At 51.2% G+C, this 19,853-nt stretch overlaps 1 protein-coding gene across 1 annotated transcript in view; it reads left to right on the forward strand.

Annotated features, from left to right (window-relative positions):
* The window catches only part of BCL2L11 (BCL2 like 11), a 97,131-nt gene extending 90,374 nt beyond the window's left edge, over window positions 1–6,757 (forward strand). The window contains exon 4 of the mRNA XM_043918777.1: window positions 6,619–6,757. Within this exon, the coding sequence (XP_043774712.1) occupies window positions 6,619–6,678 (60 nt within the window). The 3' untranslated portion in view covers window positions 6,679–6,757. The remainder of the gene's footprint in view (window positions 1–6,618) is intronic.
* Window positions 6,758–19,853: the final 13,096 nt, after the last annotated feature.

Here is a 19,853-nt window from a genome sequence, read left to right on the forward strand (position 1 = left end):
ATTTCACAGTATATAAATTATTACTTCAAAGCCAAAAAGAAATATATGCATACAAATTAATTTGTTTGAGACGGGGGTGGAAGATGGATGAAGACAAAAAGAAACCCTGAATGGTGGAAAAGTGGATAACTGTAGAAGGCAGTGATATAAACATGGGCTTATTAGACTCTTCTGCATCCTTTGTGTACGTTTGAAATTTTCATAAGAAAAAGGAAAGACAAACTCATAGACCCCTCTGATCTAGAGGATACTGGTCACTTTCTTCATTTCTAGGAAAAGCAAAAGCAAGGAGGAAATGAGAATAAATTGTTCTAAGAGAGAAAGTATGTAGCTTAACTGGGATGATATTTCATCACTAGGCAAACCTCCTATGCAAAGAGAGTCTTAGTGCATGATCATCTTTAACATTCGATCTTTATCAGTTTTAGTTACAACAGTAATATAAACTTAATGTAAAATAACCACCCATCAGAGAAAAGCAAACTTTAGAAAATGAGTTTCCTCTATCTTCATAGCCCCGGAGACCACAACTCTCAATGGTTTAGTAAGGCATTCAGACTTTTTCATGTGTAAGCACATGTGTATGTGTCTGTCTGTGTGTGTGCTTTGACCAAACTTGCGTTATAGTATACCTTTTTTTTCCTTGCTGCTTCCTCTTTTTCACTTATGCATTCTGCTTGAAGATCTTTATAAAACGGAATAAATAGCTGTTTAGAAGCAGAAGATAAAGCTGGATGAAAAGGAAGTTTCTTTCTGTTTGGATTTTAAGAACGTGCCATTGTAAAAATTTTAAGATTTGACATGGTCTTAACTATGGGTTTTTACCTAAATACATAATTTTACATAAATAATATGCTTTTTCTCTAACAACACACACAAGGCAACGAAGTGACAGCAATGCAAACAACCCCAGGAGACCCTAGGACTCCTGTGGTTGCAGTCAGCTGGCCCCGGTGCCTCTGGTGAGCAGACGGCAGCTGGGCTCTGGCCCGGACGGTGCTCAGTGGAATGACTCAGCAAGGCAATGGCCTGGGAGCGGAGAGGAGGCCCACCAAGATTAATTGCTGTCAGGAGGAACGTTCTTCTCAGCTGGCTAATCGCCCTCTTACGATAATGAAAGTGATTTAGGTTCCTCTTTGTCCAGATGCAAATAAGCTGGTGAGTTAAAATCACTCCCAGTGTAGCACATCTCATGAAGATGAAATAGTTCCCCCCTCATTTTGCATAGTTTCTTGTCTGCGCTTAAGTCTGCAAGGGATTTGCCTTCACCTGATTTACATTCCGATTTGTTTCCAACTTTGTAGAGCGACACTTCTCTGTTACCCACAGATTATTTTTCTTAATACACCTCATCATGTATTAAGTATTTATTTATTTAATAATTTTGTCTATTGATTTTATTTATTTTTGGCTGGGCTGGTCTTTGTTGCTTTGCATGGGCTTTCTGTAGTTGCAGCGAGAGGGGCCACTCTTTGCTGTAGTGCTCAGGCTTCTCGTTGAAGTGGCTTCTCTTTCTGCAGGGCACAAGCTCTCGGTGCTCAGACTTAAGTAGCTGCAGTGTGTGAGCTTGGTAGTTGTAGCTCGTGGGCTCAATATTTGTGGCGCACAGGCTTTGTTGCTTGCGGCATGTGGGATCTTCCCAGACCAGGGATCGAACCCATGTCCCCTGCATTGGCAGGCAGATACTTATCCACAGTGACACCAGGGAAGTCAGTTCACAGATTACTGATTTCAAATAGGATGGCCCTGATTTTGTAGCACTGGCCCTAGAGAATTTCAGACAGGACCCAAGAATAAGAACATATGGGGGTAGGACAGTGATGAGGCGCCCTTTGTAGGATAGAACTGTGTCTTGGGCTCCTTTTGTATCCTGCGAGGCTTGGCTCTAAGGAACTCATAGTCTCTCTATCCATGCTTCCTTGTTGATTGATACATTTTCTCCAGAGGGATTATTTAAGTTCATGTTTTGATGTTTCTTAGAGCTAGCTGCTGTGATACATGGTGGGTTGAGCTCAGTGTCAGATCCAGGCAAGACCATGTTATCACACCCCAGTGCTTTACATGAGGCCTCGAATGCTCCCTCAATCAACCACCCGTTTATTCAGCTGCCTCTTTCTATACAAAGTTCTGACACTAGGCTTTGGGCTACATGTGTGCCCTAAGGACCTGGCCTAGCATCCTCTTCAACCTGAGCCTGGCTCTCTTTCTTTCAAATATTCTGATGTGTGAGACTTCTTTGTTTAAATAGACCCGTCATGTAAGAACCACTTTTATTTTTTTCAAGCATTAGTATACATTTTATTTTTTAAAAACTTTTTATTTTGTATTGGAATAAGTGCCACCAGTGGTAAAGAACCAACTGCCAATGCAGGAGGCATAAGAGATGAGGGTTCGGTCCCTGGGTCAGGAAGATCTCCTGGAGGAGGGCATGGCAACCCATTCCAGTATTCTTGCCTGAAGAATCCCATGGACAGAAAAGCCTGGCGGGCTATATTCCATGGGGTCGCCAAGAGTCGGACATGACTGAAGTGACTCAGCACGCATGCATAGTTGATTAACAATGTGGTGACCATAAGGGATTCAGCCATACATATATGTCTCCATTCTTCCCCAGACTTCCCTCCCATCTAGGCTGCCACACAGCACTGAGCAGAGTGCCCTGAGCTGGACGGCAGGTCCTTGTTGGTCATCCATCCTGAATGTAGCAGAGCATACATGCCCGTCCCAGCCTCCCTAACTATCCCTTCCCCCAGCAGCCATAAGTGCATTGAGCCTGCTCTCTTAAGACACGATCATGAAGACTTCTCAAAGCCATGCTACTCCCTCCTGCTGCTGGAGAGCCAGGACGCCTCCTCCTGCCTCTGAAGCCCAAGCACTGGGACTGTCACTGCCCTGGAGAGCATCAGAGCCTCCCACCTGCCACCCTGCACCCACCCCTCTCCTTTGTCAGCTTCCTCACCAGTCCTCATGGGCCCACGTCAGATATGCCGAGAGACTGCTCAGCCTAGATCCGCACGCACAGGCCGTGTGTGAGGTCTCCACACTTGCCCAATCAAGATCAGCTTGTCTCTTCCACAGATGTCTTAAGATCCCAAGACAAGGCAGTCAGCAAAGGCCTGTCCTTGCTTCTATGCCAGCCTGCACCCTGCCCTGTCCAAACCAAAGTGAAACCCAGATCTGGGAGGCCAGGCACCCTGCCTTTCCTGAAAGGCTCCTTCCTGCCCACCAGACAAGGATTCTCAGTTGCCTTTTAAAAAAAAATTATTTATTTGGCCGCACCAAGTTAGTTGTGGCACGTGGGGATCTCCAGTTACAGCACGTAGGATCTAGTTCCCTGACCAGGGATCGAACGTGGGACCCTTGTATTGGGAGCAAGGAATCTCAGCCACTGGACCACCAGGAAGTCCCTCAGTTGCCCTTTTTTGTTTGTTTGTTTGTATTTTTTGGCTGTACCATGCAGCCTGTGGGATCTTAGTTCCTCGACCAGAGATCGAACCTAGGCCCCCCTGTAGTGGAAGTGTGTTGTCTTAACCACTGGACCACCAGGGAAGTCCCTCAGTTGCCTTTTTTATCTCTACTTGGCAACCCTCACATCTCTAAGAAAGTTTTTGTGTGTTATATCGCATTATTCTAAATTTGAAAAAGAAAAAATAACTTCTCCACTCCCACTCCCAGACATAACCACAGTTATCATTTTGGTATACCAACCCAGATTCCACTTTCCTGTGAAGGCTGTTTCACTCACTTGTCATCCTCACACACACACGCGCACACACACACACACACACACACACACACGTGCAGTTGTGTCCTGCGGTTATCACAGGCACTCTTCCTTGTTGCCATGCTGTCTCACCATCATCCTTTCTGTACCGAACACAGTATTAAAACGTTTGTCATGCACTACAATTTGAGCACTTGATACCTCTGTCAAAATGACAATTAACACTCTAATGAAACTTTCCTCCATATCTTGCTTTATTTTCTTTGGAGAGAGGGTCACGAACTCTTGCAGTTCTTGACAGATAATGATAAATTGCCCTCCATGGGAGGTTGTACAAATACATGCTGTTGAGAGCAGTGTGTGAAAACAGCAGTTATACCATATCCTTCTCAACATTATGAATTGTCCTTAAAATGTTCATTTTTGTTAGTGTATTAGACCAAAGCATAGTGCTTTATGGGTATTTCCATTTGATGACGAATGTGAATGGTGACTGATTTTCCATCAACTAGCTAAGCTGCTGTGGCTCCAAGCCAGTGAAATACCTACAGTCTTTCCCTTTAGTCTCTCTACCTTGGAAAGTGATTTTTCACAGCATTTTGGCAAGCTCATTGCCTCTAACCATTGATGCCTGGCACGCCATGCATCGCAGAGTTTTGGCAGGGTTGTCACTTGTGAACACTGATGCCAAGAGCGCCATGTTTTATAGACCCAGCTTTATGCTTATTTGGAAATGACTCTCCCCCCGCTCAGGAAGGACTTGGCAAAGGTTCTGTCCTGTCATGGTGAATTAGTCACCCGTCTCTTTTGGTTTGAGGAAACAGCCTGTTGGACTGGACTTGGACACTAGGTAGGGGCTGCCTGCTTCTTGGCTGCCCTCTGGATGACACCTCTAGCTGGGATGCCCAGTGGCCACTGGTCTGGGACAGTATTTGATCTGCCTGGACCGTTTGGCCACAGGTCAGTGGAATCTAAGGAGTGGCCCAGCAATAAAGCCCCTTAAGGACTGGTGGCCTCACCAAAGAAGGCTGTAAATCATGTGTCCCCTCTGCCTGCCACCATGGCACCATGCTGTCATCTCAGTGCTCAGCAGGCAAGCCGTGAGGGGGCCGGAGTCCCTCTAAGTCAAGTGTAGCAGGGCAGAAGAGGAGGTTTTGGTACCCAAAATGCACCCCTGCCTTGAGGTTAAGCCAAAAGCACTTCACGTGTGCAATCAGCAAAGTCTGTGGCACCTTTACCCTGCCCAAGCCTCCCTGACTACCTTCACAGCAGGACAGACCTTTCCAAATGAACCACCTTCACTTTGCAGGGCAGAGTCCCAGAGAAACAGAATGATGGAAATTACATCTTCCCAGTTAGGAGGAAAGGGCTTCCCAAGTGGCTCTGTGGTAAAGAATCTGCCTGCCAATGCGGGAGACCTGGGTTCGATCCCTAGGCTGGGAAGATATCCTGGAGGAGGCAACGGTGACCCACTCCAGTATCCTTGCCTGGGAAATCCCATGGATAGAGGAGCCTGGTGGGCTACAGTCCATGGGGTTGCAAAGAGTCAGATATGACTGAGCAGGCATGCAATTAGGAGGAAAAGCTGCACTGCCTCCAATTGCCTTTGCCCTCAGAAGTCTCCCAGTCAAGCTGTGACTTGGAATTTTGGGTTTCCCCATAGGGATCTCTGTCTCTGCCTCCTACACGATGTCAAAGTCTCTACTGAAACATCATGGGCCAAGAAGCCCAAGATTTTTCAGCTCTCTTTATCAACACTTTTGAATGCCTACATGAGCTAGATTCTGGAGAGGTGAAACTGAGTCAGATCAGGCCTGCTGTCTAGAAGCTCACAAACAATGAAGACCCTCATCAAAGTAATGTGAGTTGAGAATTCAGGACACCTTGCAGGATGGGATCAGGCATGTTTTCTAGGAGCCTAAGCTGAATTTTGGAGCTGGAGAGAGAGGATGTTAAATTACAAAAGGCCCCATATCTTGAAGTGTTCTCTTGAAATCTCTGAGACTTGGGACTTCCCTGGCAGTCCGGTGGTTAAGACTTCTCCTTCCAAGGTAGGGGGTGTGGGTTCGATCCCTGGTCACGGTGCTAACTAAGATCTCACACAACTTGTGGCCAAAACATAAAACAGAAACAATATTGTAACAAATTCAACAGACTTTAAAAATGATCCACATCTAAAAAAATGTCTTTTAAAAAAAATATGGGCTTCCCTGGTGGCTCAGTGGTAAAGAATCCACCTGCCAATGCAGAAGACATAGGTCCAATCCCTGGTCTGGGAAGATCCCACGTGCCATGGAGCAACTAAGCCCATGAGCCACAACAACTGAACCTGTGCTCTAAAACCTGGGAACCGCAACTACTCAGCCCATGTGCCACAACTACTGAAGCTTTTGCACCCTTAGAGCCTGTCTTCCACAACAAGAGAAGCCACCCCGATGGGAAGCCTGCTCACTGCAGCTGGAGAGTAGGCCGGGCAGCAGTGAAGACCCCGCACAGCCAAAATGAATAAATAAAGAATAATAAAATGACAGAAAGCTCTGAGCCTCATAGAGGCAAGCCAGGGGAGGGGGGGTATGACTAACCTTGCATTAAGGAAAGATACATTTGGCCACCATGTTGGGTGCAGATTAGAAGATCAGAAAGCCAAGGGCAATGGTCTTGTCCCAGGAAGGGAGTACTGACTGCCTGCGCCCAGCCAGGAGCAATAGAATGTGTCCTGCGCCCAGCCAGGAGCAATAGCATGAGGGGGACACAGAGGCTTTCTGAGACGTTGAGGTGGAGGTGCTGCCTAACATGGATTTGGTGATGGTGGGAAAGAGAACTTCCTGGCTTGGGCAATGGACACATATTTGGGGGAAAGAGAACAAGTTCACTTTGTATGTGTTTCATTCTAGACCCCAAGGAGACATCCAAGTGTTGTCCTGAACTGTCAAGACCATGGCCCAGGACCATGACCTGAGACCCCATAGCAGCACAGCAGAGGTGGTTAAGTCTGTGAGTGGGTGGGCCAGCCAGGATCTGCTTATAGAACAGGTGAGTCTTATGGCCAAAGCTAGGCTCACTGACCTCTAAGAAGATGACAAGGGGAAAGGATGGTGCAAAAGAGATTGAGAAGCCCAGGCCAGAGAAGTTGGACAAAAAAGAGTGTCTGGAAGGAGGTATCTACTGTGTCAAATGTTGCAAGGATGTTAGGAAAGAAAAAGATCAGGAAGTATCTATTGGTTGGGACAAAGGAAAAATGGTATCACTAGCTGGTCTAGGAAGCTTGGTTGTGAAAGGAAGTCAGGATGAGGGTGGAGACAGGATACAAGGTCATGAGAGAGGCTGTGTCAAGGTGGGAGATGTCAGTGTATGGAGATGGCTAGAGGGTTTCTTTCCACTGCAATATATAGACATAACCTGTTCTCTCCTGTGAGGGAAGGGTCAGGTTTCTTTCACAACAGCTTCCTTTTTGGTTCTGGAAGGTAAGTTTCTTCCATCTGTGTGTGGAAGTAGTAAACAGGATGGATGAGTGGTGTTCTACAAGAAAACTCAAGAGGAATGATTGAAGAAGGACCAGAGAGAGGGAGGAAGCATGAACAGCAAAAAGGAGGGACTGAAAAGGGGAGGACCCCACAGCATGCCTGGAGGAAAACGGGTGATATTGGTAGAGCTGGGTTGGCTAGCAATCCACTTGAAGTTACCTGCTTGGCCGGATGGCCTAAAACCTCAGTAAAAGTCGGTCATACCCAAGTACTTTTTGATAGCAGGATTCTGGGGCTTAATTAGGGTTGGGAGTCTTAGATCAATGTGGGGAGAAGAGAAGAAAACAGTCCTAAGAATTAAGAGTGTGAATGAGGGGATGAATCCAGCAGAAAAGGGTACAAAGTGAAAGTCACTCAGTCACGTTTGACTCTGAAACCCCATGGACTGTAGCCAGTCAGGCTCCTCCGTCCATGGGATTTTCCAGGCAAGGATACTAGAGTGGGTTGTCATTTCCTTCTTCAGGGGATCTTCCCAACCCAGGGATTGAACCCGGGTATCCTGCATTGCGGGCGGATTCTTTATGATCTGAGCCACAAGGGAAGCCCAGAAGAGGGTACAAAGTACTAGGTTAAAGGCTGATGTGGCCACGTCCTATTCCAGCCTATTTTATTGACTGTAACATGAAGCAGTTATGGGAGCCCCAGGTAACCTGATGTGTGGCTTCCAGAGAAGAAGACCCAGGAAAGATGGAGAGGTTGAAAAAATAGGTCAATTTGCCAAATAACCAATCACTGTTTCCCAAAGTCCAGTGAACTGAAAACTGATTTCTTGAAAATCAGTTTGTTGCAGAACCCATTTCCATGATGAGTGATCCTTGGAGTTCCCCTCTGAATTGTTTTGGCCAGTTACCTTTAAAAATATAGAAATTTGTGTGCTGTGAGTTTTACAACACTAAAGATTTTCCTGTAAGTTTGGTTTGTTTTTTCATTTATGTTTACTAGTTTAGCTTGGTTTGCAAGTTTTCAGGTCTATTTTTACCAGATATTTTCCTATGGATTTCTCAATCCAGCTCTGATAAAGGTCAGTCTCATGTGGGTTTTCATATTTCAGGAGCAGGGCACTTCTTTTTTTAATTTTATTTATTTTTGGCCACCCAAAATAAATAAATGGGTTTTTATTGCTGTGTGCAGGCAAGTGAGGGCTACTCACTAGTTGTGGTGTGCAAGTTTCTCATTATGGCGGCTTCTGTTGTTCTGGAGCGCGGGCTTAGGAGTTTGTGGGCTTTAGTAGTTGTGGTGCACAGGCTTAGTTGCTCTGCAGCATGTGGGATCTCCCCAGACCAGGGATGGAATCCATGTCGCCTGCATTGACAGATTCTTTAACCACTGGACCCTAGGGAAGTCCAGGGCACTTCATAAATGCTATATATATATACATGCCAATGGATGCATTTTTCCAACTACATTTACTGTCAACTCTAGTTTAAAGACTTGTGCCTGTATTGAACTATAGCTCCCACTTTGGGATTTTGCCACTGGGGAGGTTATCATGGATATGTGAAAATTAACATGAAGAATTAACATGCACTCATCTCACACGCTAGTAAAGTAATTCTCAAAATTCTACAAACCAGACTTCAACAGTATGTGAACCATGAACTTCCAGATGTTCAAACTGGATTTAGAAAAGGCAGAGGAACCAGAGAGCAAATTACCAACATCCGCTGGATCATCGAAAAAGCAAAAGAATTCCAGAAAAACATCTACTTCTGCTTTATTGACTATGTCAAAGCCTTTGACTGTGTGGATCACAACAAACTGTGGAAAATTCTTAAAGAGATGGGAATACCAGACCACCTGACCTGCCTCTTGAGAAATCTGTACGCAGGTCAGGAAACAACAGTTAGAACTGGACATGAAACAACAGACTGGTTCCAAATCAGGAAAGGAGTACGTCAAGGCTATATATTGTCACCCTGCTTATTTAACTTATATGCAGAGTACATCATGAGAAAAGCTGGGCTGGAAGAAGCACAAGCTGGAATCAAGATTGCTGGGAGAAATATCAATAACCTCAGATATGCAGATGATACCACCCTTATGGCAGAAAGCAAAGAAGAACTAAAGAGCCTCTTGATGAAAGTGAAAGAGGAGAGTGAAAAAGTTGGCTTAAAGCTTAACATTCAGAAAACTAAGATCATGGCATCTGGTCCCATCACTTCATGGGAAATAGATGGGGAAACAGTGGAAACAGTGGCTGATTTTATTTTTTTGGGCTCCAAAATCACTGCAGATGGTGACTGCAGCCATGAAATTAAAAGATGCTTACTCCTTGGAAGAAAAGTTATGACTCCTTGGAAGAAAAGTTAAGAAAAAATATGACAGCATATTAAAAAGCAGAGACGTTACTTTGCCAACAAAGGTCCGTCTGGTCAAAGCTGTGGTTTTTCCAGCAGTCATGTATGGATGTGAGAGTTGGACTATAAAGAATTGATGCTTTTGAACTGTGGTGTTGGAGAAGACTCTTGAGAGTCCCTTGGACTGCAAGGAGATCCAGCCAGTCCACCCTAAATGAAATCAGTCCTGAATATTCATTGGAAGGACTGATGCTGAAACTGAAACTCCAATACTTTGGCCACCTGATGCGAAGAGCTGACTCATTTGAAAAGACCCTGATGCTGGGAAAGATTGAAGGTGGGAGGAGAAGGGGACAACAGGGGATGAGATGGTTGGATGGCATCACTGACTCAATGGACATGAATTTGAGTAAGCTCTGGGAGTTGGTGATAGACAGGGAGGCCTGGTGTGCTGCAGTCCATGGGGTCGTAAAGAGTCAGACACGACTGAGCGACTGAACTGAACATGAAGAAGAAACTTTTATTTGGCTGACTGCCAAACCACTGAAGAAAAGAGAAAGAGAAGTTGCAAATTGGTGCAAAATTACACTTGAAGGGTCAAAATGTTTTCTCTACAAACCAAAGGTTAAAATTTTTTTAAAAGGCTCATGTATTATCAAAACCTTTATAAGTAACTTTTGAGAAGTAGTCAGCTTTAGAAATGTGAATCACAAATCCATAAATCCAATATAAAATGTGGTGGAGAAACCAAAAATAAAACTTCTAAACTAGAAAAAAATCCAAGAGCCAAAATGTTGAAAAGCTCATTCAACATTTGAAACTTCCTATGGCACTTAGTGGTGAAGAACCCACCTGTCAATGCAGGAGACATAATAGATGTGTGTTCGATCCCTGGGTCAGGAAGATACCCTGGAGGAGAACATGGCAACCCACTCTAGTATTCTTGCCTAGAGAAGCCCATGGACAGAGGAGCCTGGTAGGCTACAGCCCATAGGGTCAAAAAAAGTAGGATATAACTGAAGCAACTTAGCACACATGCATGCAATACTTATTATGACAAATTTTCTAAGTATTTAAGAGAAAAACATTGGGGGGTGGATGTTGGTAGTCTGCAGAATTGGTCACTTAGCAAACTGATTTTAAATATGTCAGCTTTTTGGTCTCGGAGAGATTTGGTAAATGATTGTGTTTCTGCAGTCCAATGCTTTAACCCTGAGCTCTACGCTCCCTGGCTGTTTGTCAAGTAGAGGTTGATACATGAACTCTAGAAAAATGGTACTGATGAACCAAATGCAAATGATGAAGCAAATGCAGGGCAGGGATAGAGTCACAGAAGTAGAGAACAGACTTGTGGACACAGTTGGGGAAGGAGCAGGTGGGATGAATTTAGAGTACCATTGTTATATACACACTTTTGTTGTTTAGTCAATAAGTGGGGTCTGACTCTTTGCGACCCCCCTGGACTGTAGCCCACCAGGCTCTTCTGCCCATGGGATTTTCCAGGCAAGAATACTGGAGTGGGTTGCCACTTCCTCCTCTGTAGGATCTTCCTGACCCAGGGATGGGACCTACATATCCTGCATTTGTAGGTGGCTCTTTACCACTGAGCCGCCAGGGAAGCATATATACCCTACCTTGTGTAAAATAAATAGCTAGTGGGAGGCTGCTCTATAGCTCAGGCAGCTCAGCTCGGTGCTCTGTGATGACATAGGGGGCTGGGAAGAGGGGGTGGAAGGAAGCCTCAAGAGGGAGGGGATACATGTATACATATAGCGGATTCAGCTCTTACACAGCAGAAACTAACACATTATAACATAATTATACTCCAGTTTAAAAAGAAGGGTAGGTGGCGAGAGGGAGGCTGGTGGAGAGGGTAGCTGGTTCTGAAAAGGTGGAGGGATGTGATCCCAGGGTTTAGATTCCGCTGGAAAACAGAGAAAGCAGGGAAGTGAGGTTTTGCACAGGAATGGGCATGAGAAGAGTTAGTTCCAGAGGTGTGGAGAGCGGGATTTTTGCTGAAAGGAGTGAGAACACCCGAGAACCTAGGGTCCTGGAGCCGGAATGTCTGGGGCCTTGGGGAGAAGGAGCACTGGGCACAGCGTATCTGGTCCCGCAGGGATCGAGCCAGTTGAGCTCCATCACTGGTCTATCGGGGCGATTTCTTCGTTGGTCCTCCGCATCCTGGGCGTGGCCAGCTGGATGGCTCTGGAGGTTTGGCGCTCTCCTGGGCAGGTGGTGTGGGAAAATACGAGAGCGAAAGATTCAGAGATGATGGAGTGAAGGACTAGAAATGGGAAGCCCTGAGAGCCAAAATGGTCATGAACACAGAAGGGGGAGTACGTGGCGGGACCGGAAGCTGGAACGCCAAGCGGTGCAGGAGTTGGTCGGCTGGGAATGCGGCAGCTGGGGGAGAGGAAAGTGGGTGGGAAAATTGGGGACTTCAGGTGGGGCAGTGCTGGGGGCACTGGAGGGTGGGGCGGTGGAGGGGAGGCCCGGAGCTCATCTGGGGACCCAGGAGGCCATGGCACTGGCTAGTCAGCCCCAGACTCTGAAGTTGCCAGAGCTGAGGATGTGAGACTATTTCGTGCGGGGCTGTGCTGTGCCTGCCAGCTAAGGTGCCTCAGTCGTGTCTGACTCCACGGACGGAGCGAGTCCACGGACTGCAGCCCCTCTGCCCATGGAATCCTCCAGGCAAGAATACCGGAGTGGGCTGCCATTCCCTTCTGCAGGGATCTTCCCGACCCAGGGATCGAACCCACGTCCCTTAGGTCTCCCGCATTGGCAGGTAGGTTCTTTACCACTAGGGCCACTCGGAAGGCCACAGAGTGCTGTTCTCAGGCTCATTCCAAGGGCCCCTGCTCACGTGTGCAGTGACACACACATGCCACGGCCCCTCCTCACGTCTCCAGTGACACACACACGCGCCACGGCCCCTCCTCACGTCTACAGTGACACACACACACGCCACGGCCCCTCCTCACTTCTGCAGTGACACACACATGCCACGGCCCCTCCTCACTTCTACACTAACACACACGTGCGCCACGGCCCCTCCTCACGTCTCCAGTGACACACACACACGCCACGACCCCTCCTCACGTCTGCAGTGACTCACACACATGCCACGGCCCCTCCTCACGTCTCCAGTGACACACACACGCGCCACGGCCCCTCCTCACGTCTACAGTGACACACACACGCGCCACGGCCCCTCCTCACTTCTGCAGTGACACACACGCGCCACGGCCCCTCCTCACATCTACAGTGACACACACACGCACCACGGCCCCTCCTCACATCTACAGTGACAAACACACGCGCCACAGACCCTCCTCACGTCTGCAGTGACTCACACACGTGCCACGGTCCCTCCTCACGTCTACAGTGACACACACGCTCCATGGCCCCTCCTCACGTCTGCAGTGACTTACACACGCCACGGCCCCTCCTCACGTCTGCAGTGACTCACAAATGCCACGGACCGTCCTCACGTCTGCAATGACTCACACACGTGCCACGGCCCCTCCTCACTTCTGCAGTGACACACACGCCACGGCCCCTCCTCACTTCTGCAGTGACACACACACGCTCCATGGCCCCTCCTCACATCTACAGTGACACACACACGCACCACGGCCCCTCCTCACATCTACAGTGACAAACACACGCGCCACAGACCCTCCTCACATCTGCAGTGACTCACACACGTGCCACGGTCCCTCCTCACGTCTACAGTGACACACACGCTCCATGGCCCCTCCTCACGTCTGCAGTGACACACACACGCCACGGCCCCTCCTCACGTCTACACTAACACACACGCGCCACGGCCCCTCCTCACATCTACAGTGACACACACACACGCCACGGCCCCTCCTCACTTCTGCAGTGACACACACGCGCCACGGCCCCTCCTCACTTCTGCAGTGACACACACATGCCACGGCCCCTCCTCACTTCTACACTAACACACACGTGCGCCACGGCCCCTCCTCACTTCTGCAGTGACACACACGCGCCATGGCCCCTCCTCACGTCTCCAGTGACACACACACGCGCCACGACCCCTCCTCACATCTGCAGTGACACACACACGCCACGGCCCCTCCTCACGTCTGCAGTGACTCACACACGCGCCACGGCCCCTCCTCACATCTACAGTGAAACACACACGCGCCACGGCCCCTCTCCACGTCTGCAGTGACTCACACACGCCACGACCCCTCCTCACGTCTGCAGTGACACACACACGCCACGGCCCCTCCTCACGTCTCCAGTGACACACACACGCGCCACGGCCCCTCCTCACATCTACAGTGAAACACACACGCGCCACGGCCCCTCCTCACGTCTGCAGTGACACACACGGGCTACGGCCCCTCTCCACGTCTGCAGTGACTCACACACGCCACGGCCCCTCCTCACGTCTGCAGTGACTCACAAACGCCATGGCCCCTCCTCACGTCTGCAGTGACTCACACACGCCACGGCCCCTCCTCACGTCTACACTAACACACACGCGCCACGGCCCCTCCTCACGTCTCCAGTGACACACACACGCGCCACGGCCCCTCCTCACATCTACAGTGACACACGCGCCACGGCCCCTCCTCACTTCTGCAGTGACTCACACACGTGCCACGGTCCCTCCTCACGTCTACAGTGACACACGCGCCACGGCCCCTCCTCACTTCTGCAGTGACACACACGCACCACGGCCCCTCCTCACGTCTCCAGTGACACACACACACGCCACGGCCCCTCCTCACTTCTGCAGTGACACACACACGCCACGACCCCTCCTCACGTCTCCAGTGACACACACATGCGCCACGGTCCCTCCTCACGTCTACAGTGACACACGCGCCACGGCCCCTCCTCACTTCTGCAGTGACACACACACGCCACGACCCCTCCTCACGTCTACACTAACACACACACGCGCCACGGCCCCTGCTCACTTCTGCAGTGACACACACGTGCCACGGCCCGTCCTCACTTCTGCAGTGACACACACACACACCACGGCCCCTCCTCACTTCTGCAGTATCACACACACGTGCCACGGCCCCTCCTCACTTCTGCAGTGACACACACACGTGCCACGGCCCCTCCTCACTTCTGCAGTATCACACATATGCGCCATGGCCCCTCCTCACTTCTGCAGTGTCACACACACGCCACTGCCCCTGCTTACTTCTGCAGTGACACACACACACACACTCACTTCTGCAGTATCACACACACGCCACGGCCCCTCCTCACTTCTGCAGTGACACACACACGTGCCACGGCCCCTCCTCACTTCTGCAGTGACACACATACGCGCCACGGCCCCTCCTCACATCTACAGTGACACACACACGCACCACGGCCCCTCCTCACATCTACAGTGACAAACACACGCGCCACAGACCCTCCTCACGTCTGCAGTGACTCACACACGTGCCACGGTCCCTCCTCACGTCTACAGTGACACACACGCTCCATGGCCCCTCCTCACGTCTGCAGTGACTTACACACGCCACGGCCCCTCCTCACGTCTGCAGTGACTCACAAACGCCACGGACCGTCCTCACGTCTGCAGTGACTCACACACGTGCCACGGCCCCTCCTCACGTCTACACTAACACACACGCGCCACGGTCCCTCCTCACGTCTACAGTGACACACACGCCACGGCCCCTCCTCACTTCTGCAGTGACACACACGCGCCACGGCCCCTCCTCACGTCTACACTAACACACACGTGCCACGGCCCCTCCTCACGTCTACACTAACACACACGCGCCACGGCCCCTCCTCACGTCTCCAGTGACACACACACACGCCACGGCCCCTCCTCACGTCTCCAGTGACACACACACGCCACGGCCCCTCCTCACTTCTGCAGTGACACACACGCGCCACGGCCCCTCCTCACGTCTACACTAACACACACGTGCCACGGCCCCTCCTCACGTCTACACTAACACACACGCGCCACGGCCCCTCCTCACGTCTCCAGTGACACACACACACGCCACGGCCCCTCCTCACTTCTGCAGTGACACACACACGCGCCACGGCCCCTCCTCACATCTACAGTGACACACACACGCGCCACGGCCCCTCCTCACGTCTACAGTGACACACACACGCGCCACGGCCCCTCCTCACGTCTACAGTGACACACACACGCGCCACGGCCCCTCCTCACGTCTGCAGTGACACACACACGTGCCACGGCCCCTCCTCACATCTACAGTGACACACACACGCACCACAGACCCTCCTCACGTCTGCAGTGACTCACACACGTGCCACGGTCCCTCCTCACGTCTACAGTGACACACACACACGCCACGGCCCCTCCTCACTTCTGCAGTGACACACACGCGCCACGGCCCCTCCTCACGTCTACACTAACACACACGCGCCACGGCCCCTCCTCACATCTACAGTGACACACACACACGCCACGGCCCCTCCTCACTTCTGCAGTGACACACATGCGCCACGGCCCCTCCTCACTTCTGCAGTGACACACACATGCCACGGCCCCTCCTCACTTCTACACTAACACACACGTGCGCCACGGCCCCTCCTCACTTCTGCAGTGACACACACGCGCCATGGCCCCTCCTCACGTCTCCAGTGACACACACACGCGCCACGACCCCTCCTCACGTCTGCAGTGACACACACACGCCACGGCCCCTCCTCACGTCTGCAGTGACTCACACACGCGCCACGGCCCCTCCTCACATCTACAGTGAAACACACACGCGCCACGGCCCCTCTCCACGTCTGCAGTGACTCACACACGCCACGACCCCTCCTCACGTCTGCAGTGACACACACACGCCACGGCCCCTCCTCACGTCTCCAGTGACACACATACGCGCCACGGCCCCTCCTCACATCTACAGTGAAACACACACGCGCCACGGCCCCTCCTCACTTCTGCAGTGACACACACGGGCCACGGCCCCTCTCCACGTCTGCAGTGACTCACACACGCCACGGCCCCTCCTCACGTCTGCAGTGACTCACAAACGCCATGGCCCCTCCTCACGTCTGCAGTGACTCACACACGCCACGGCCCCTCCTCACGTCTACACTAACACACACGCGCCACGGCCCCTCCTCACGTCTCCAGTGACACACACACGCGCCACGGCCCCTCCTCACATCTACAGTGACACACGCGCCACGGCCCCTCCTCACTTCTGCAGTGACTCACACACGTGCCACGGTCCCTCCTCACATCTACAGTGACACACGCGCCACGGCCCCTCCTCACTTCTGCAGTGACACACACGCGCCACGGCCCCTCCTCACGTCTCCAGTGACACACACATGCGCCACGGTCCCTCCTCACGTCTACAGTGACACACGCGCCACGGCCCCTCCTCACTTCTGCAGTGACACACACGTGCCACGGCCCCTCCTCACTTCTGCAGTATCACACACACGCCACGGCCCCTGCTCACTTCTGCAGTGACACACACACGCCACGACCCCTCCTCACGTCTACACTAACACACACACGCGCCACGGCCCCTGCTCACTTCTGCAGTGACACACACGTGCCACGGCCTGTCCTCACTTCTGCAGTGACACACACACACACCACGGCCCCTCCTCACTTCTGCAGTATCACACACACGTGCCACGGCCCCTCCTCACTTCTGCAGTGACACACACACGTGCCACGGCCCCTCCTCACTTCTGCAGTATCACACATATGCGCCATGGCCCCTCCTCACTTCTGCAGTGTCACACACACGCCACTGCCCCTGCTTACTTCTGCAGTGACACACACACACACACTCACTTCTGCAGTATCACACACACGCCACGGCCCCTCCTCACTTCTGCAGTGACACACACACGTGCCACGGCCCCTCCTCACTTCTGCAGTGACACACACACGCGCCACGGCCCCTCCTCACTTCCGCAGTGACACACACACGCGCCACGGCCCCTCCTCACTTCCGCAGTGACACACACACGCGCCACGGCCCCTCCTCACTTCTGCAGTGACACACATACGCGCCACGGCCCCTCCTCACTTCTGCAGTGACACACACACGCGCCACGGCCCCTCCTCACTTCTGCAGTGACACACACACACGCCACGGCCCCTGCTCACTTCTGCAGTATCACACACACGCCACGGCCCCTCCTCACTTCTGCAGTATCACACACACGCCACGGCCCCTCCTCACTTCTGCAGTGACACACATACGCGCCACGGCCCCTCCTCACTTCCGCAGTGACACACACATGCACCACCTCACCACCACGGCTTCCACTGCTTCTCCCACCACCACCATTAATTTTTCTCCCACAAAGAAAAGAAGGGCTCTGAGGCACTCCCCCAGCCCCCCATCCCGATGTCCTTCCTCGTTGTCCCTGCCCAGATGGCAATTAACACAGTCACAGCACTGGAACCTGCCTCTGTTTCTGGGCAGACATAGTCATTCATCCATGAGAGAATAAAATTAATCTACTTCTGTCTTCCTGATGCCCAGTCCATCTTTCCTGCCACTCCCAGGGGATGATAGGCGCTCCCACTCTGCACATTCCTCAATTCCTTTCCAGCCTTCACTTTCCCTGTCTGCCCTGCAGGCAGCATCAACCCTCTGTAGGGAACGGGGGCGGCGGTGGGGGTGTCCCTGGGGAGCCTCTGACCCAGCTCAACTCCCTATCCTTTTCTCACAGCTCAGAAGAGGCAGCCTGGGGTGCCTTAGCAACTCCTGGGGTTGTGGACTGGAAAACCCTATTAAAATGCTAATAAGGCATCTGGAAGGAGTAAAACATTTTCCATTCTGAGGCTTCCTCCTGCACTTTAGGCGATGCCAGGCATCACCTGCTGAATGACATTTCTAACCCATCCTTCCCTGCTGTCATGCCTACGTGGGTACCCCTGCCCTCACACCAAAGGCCAAATACCACCCAGCTGCCCCCCTGCCCAGGGCCTCAGGGATCTGGCAGGTGCCCCTGCCCAGTGTCAGGACCACAGTCCTGATGGTCCTAATCTCAGGTGGCCTCGATATGCAATGCCTTGGAACAGGGCCTGAATTCCCAACCAGAGACTGGGCTGGGCAGCAGCGGCGAAAACAACAGATCCTAGCCCCTAGACCAGTGGTCAGTGACAAGGGCCCTGGCCCCTTGGCTTTGCAGAAAAGAATTTCCACAAAGACAGAAAGTAGTGAAGCAAGTGAAGTCTTTATTAGGAGGAAAAGGTGTACAGTATAGGTGGATAGACACATGGGCAGACTCAGAAAGTCCCTGAGTTGCTGAGTTGGCCCTCATGGCAGGTTGGATTACCTTTATGGGGCATTTCTTCTGGGTTTCCTTTGGCCAGTCATTCTGATTCACCTGGTCCACAGTCCATATTTGGTATATCCCAGGATCCATGCATATGTGCACACACAGCTCTTAGCCAAGACACAGCCTACTGAAAAGGTGCCTAGGTAGACCATCCCTTGACATTGCTTTCTCTTTGGTCTCCAAGGAGCCTTTTCTGCACATGTGTGGTTGGGGAGGTCTCCTGACTTCAGTAACGAGAAATATGTGGTCTGTGCAGGGTCCAGCCTTCTCCTCTAATCACCGTGCTATTTTTGTCTTGGAGTTCCGGTCAACAGAGAATGAATCTCCAATTGCTTTACCTTGGGGGCCCAGCTGCCTGCTGCCTCAGTGCCAGCTTCAGGACTGTGGGAAGCTGAGTAGTTTCATTCCTCAAACCCATATCCCCTGCCCAGCATGGCCCTCCCCTACACCCCCACCAGCCCAGCTAATACTCCACATACCTCAGGGCCCAGAGTCCAACCTGCAAACAAGACTGTTGTTGCTGCTCAGTCACTAAGTCGTGTCTGGCTCTTTGTGACCCCGTGAACTGCAGTGCACCAGGCTCCCCTGGCCTCCGCTATCTCCCAGAGTTGGCTCAAACTCACATCCATTGAGTTGGTGGTACTATCCAACCATCTCATCCTCTGTTGACCTCAATCTTTCCCAGCATCAGTGTCTTTTCCAATGAGTTGGCTCTTTGCATCAGGTGGCCAAAGTATTGGAGCTTCAGCTTCAGCATCAGTCCTTCCAATGAATATTCAGGGTTGATTTCCCTTAGGATTGACTGGTTTGATCTCCTTGCAGTCCAAGTTACTCTTAAGAGTCTTCTCCAGCACCACATTTTGAAGACATCAGTTCTCCAGCACTCAGCCTTCTTTATGGTCCAACTCTCACATCCATATATGACTACTGGAAAGACCACAGTTTTGACTATATGGACCTGTTTCAGTAAAGTGATGTCTTTGCTTT

Source organism: Cervus elaphus, chromosome 11, assembly GCF_910594005.1.
Source record: "Cervus elaphus chromosome 11, mCerEla1.1, whole genome shotgun sequence".
Lineage (NCBI taxonomy): Eukaryota > Metazoa > Chordata > Mammalia > Artiodactyla > Cervidae > Cervus > Cervus elaphus.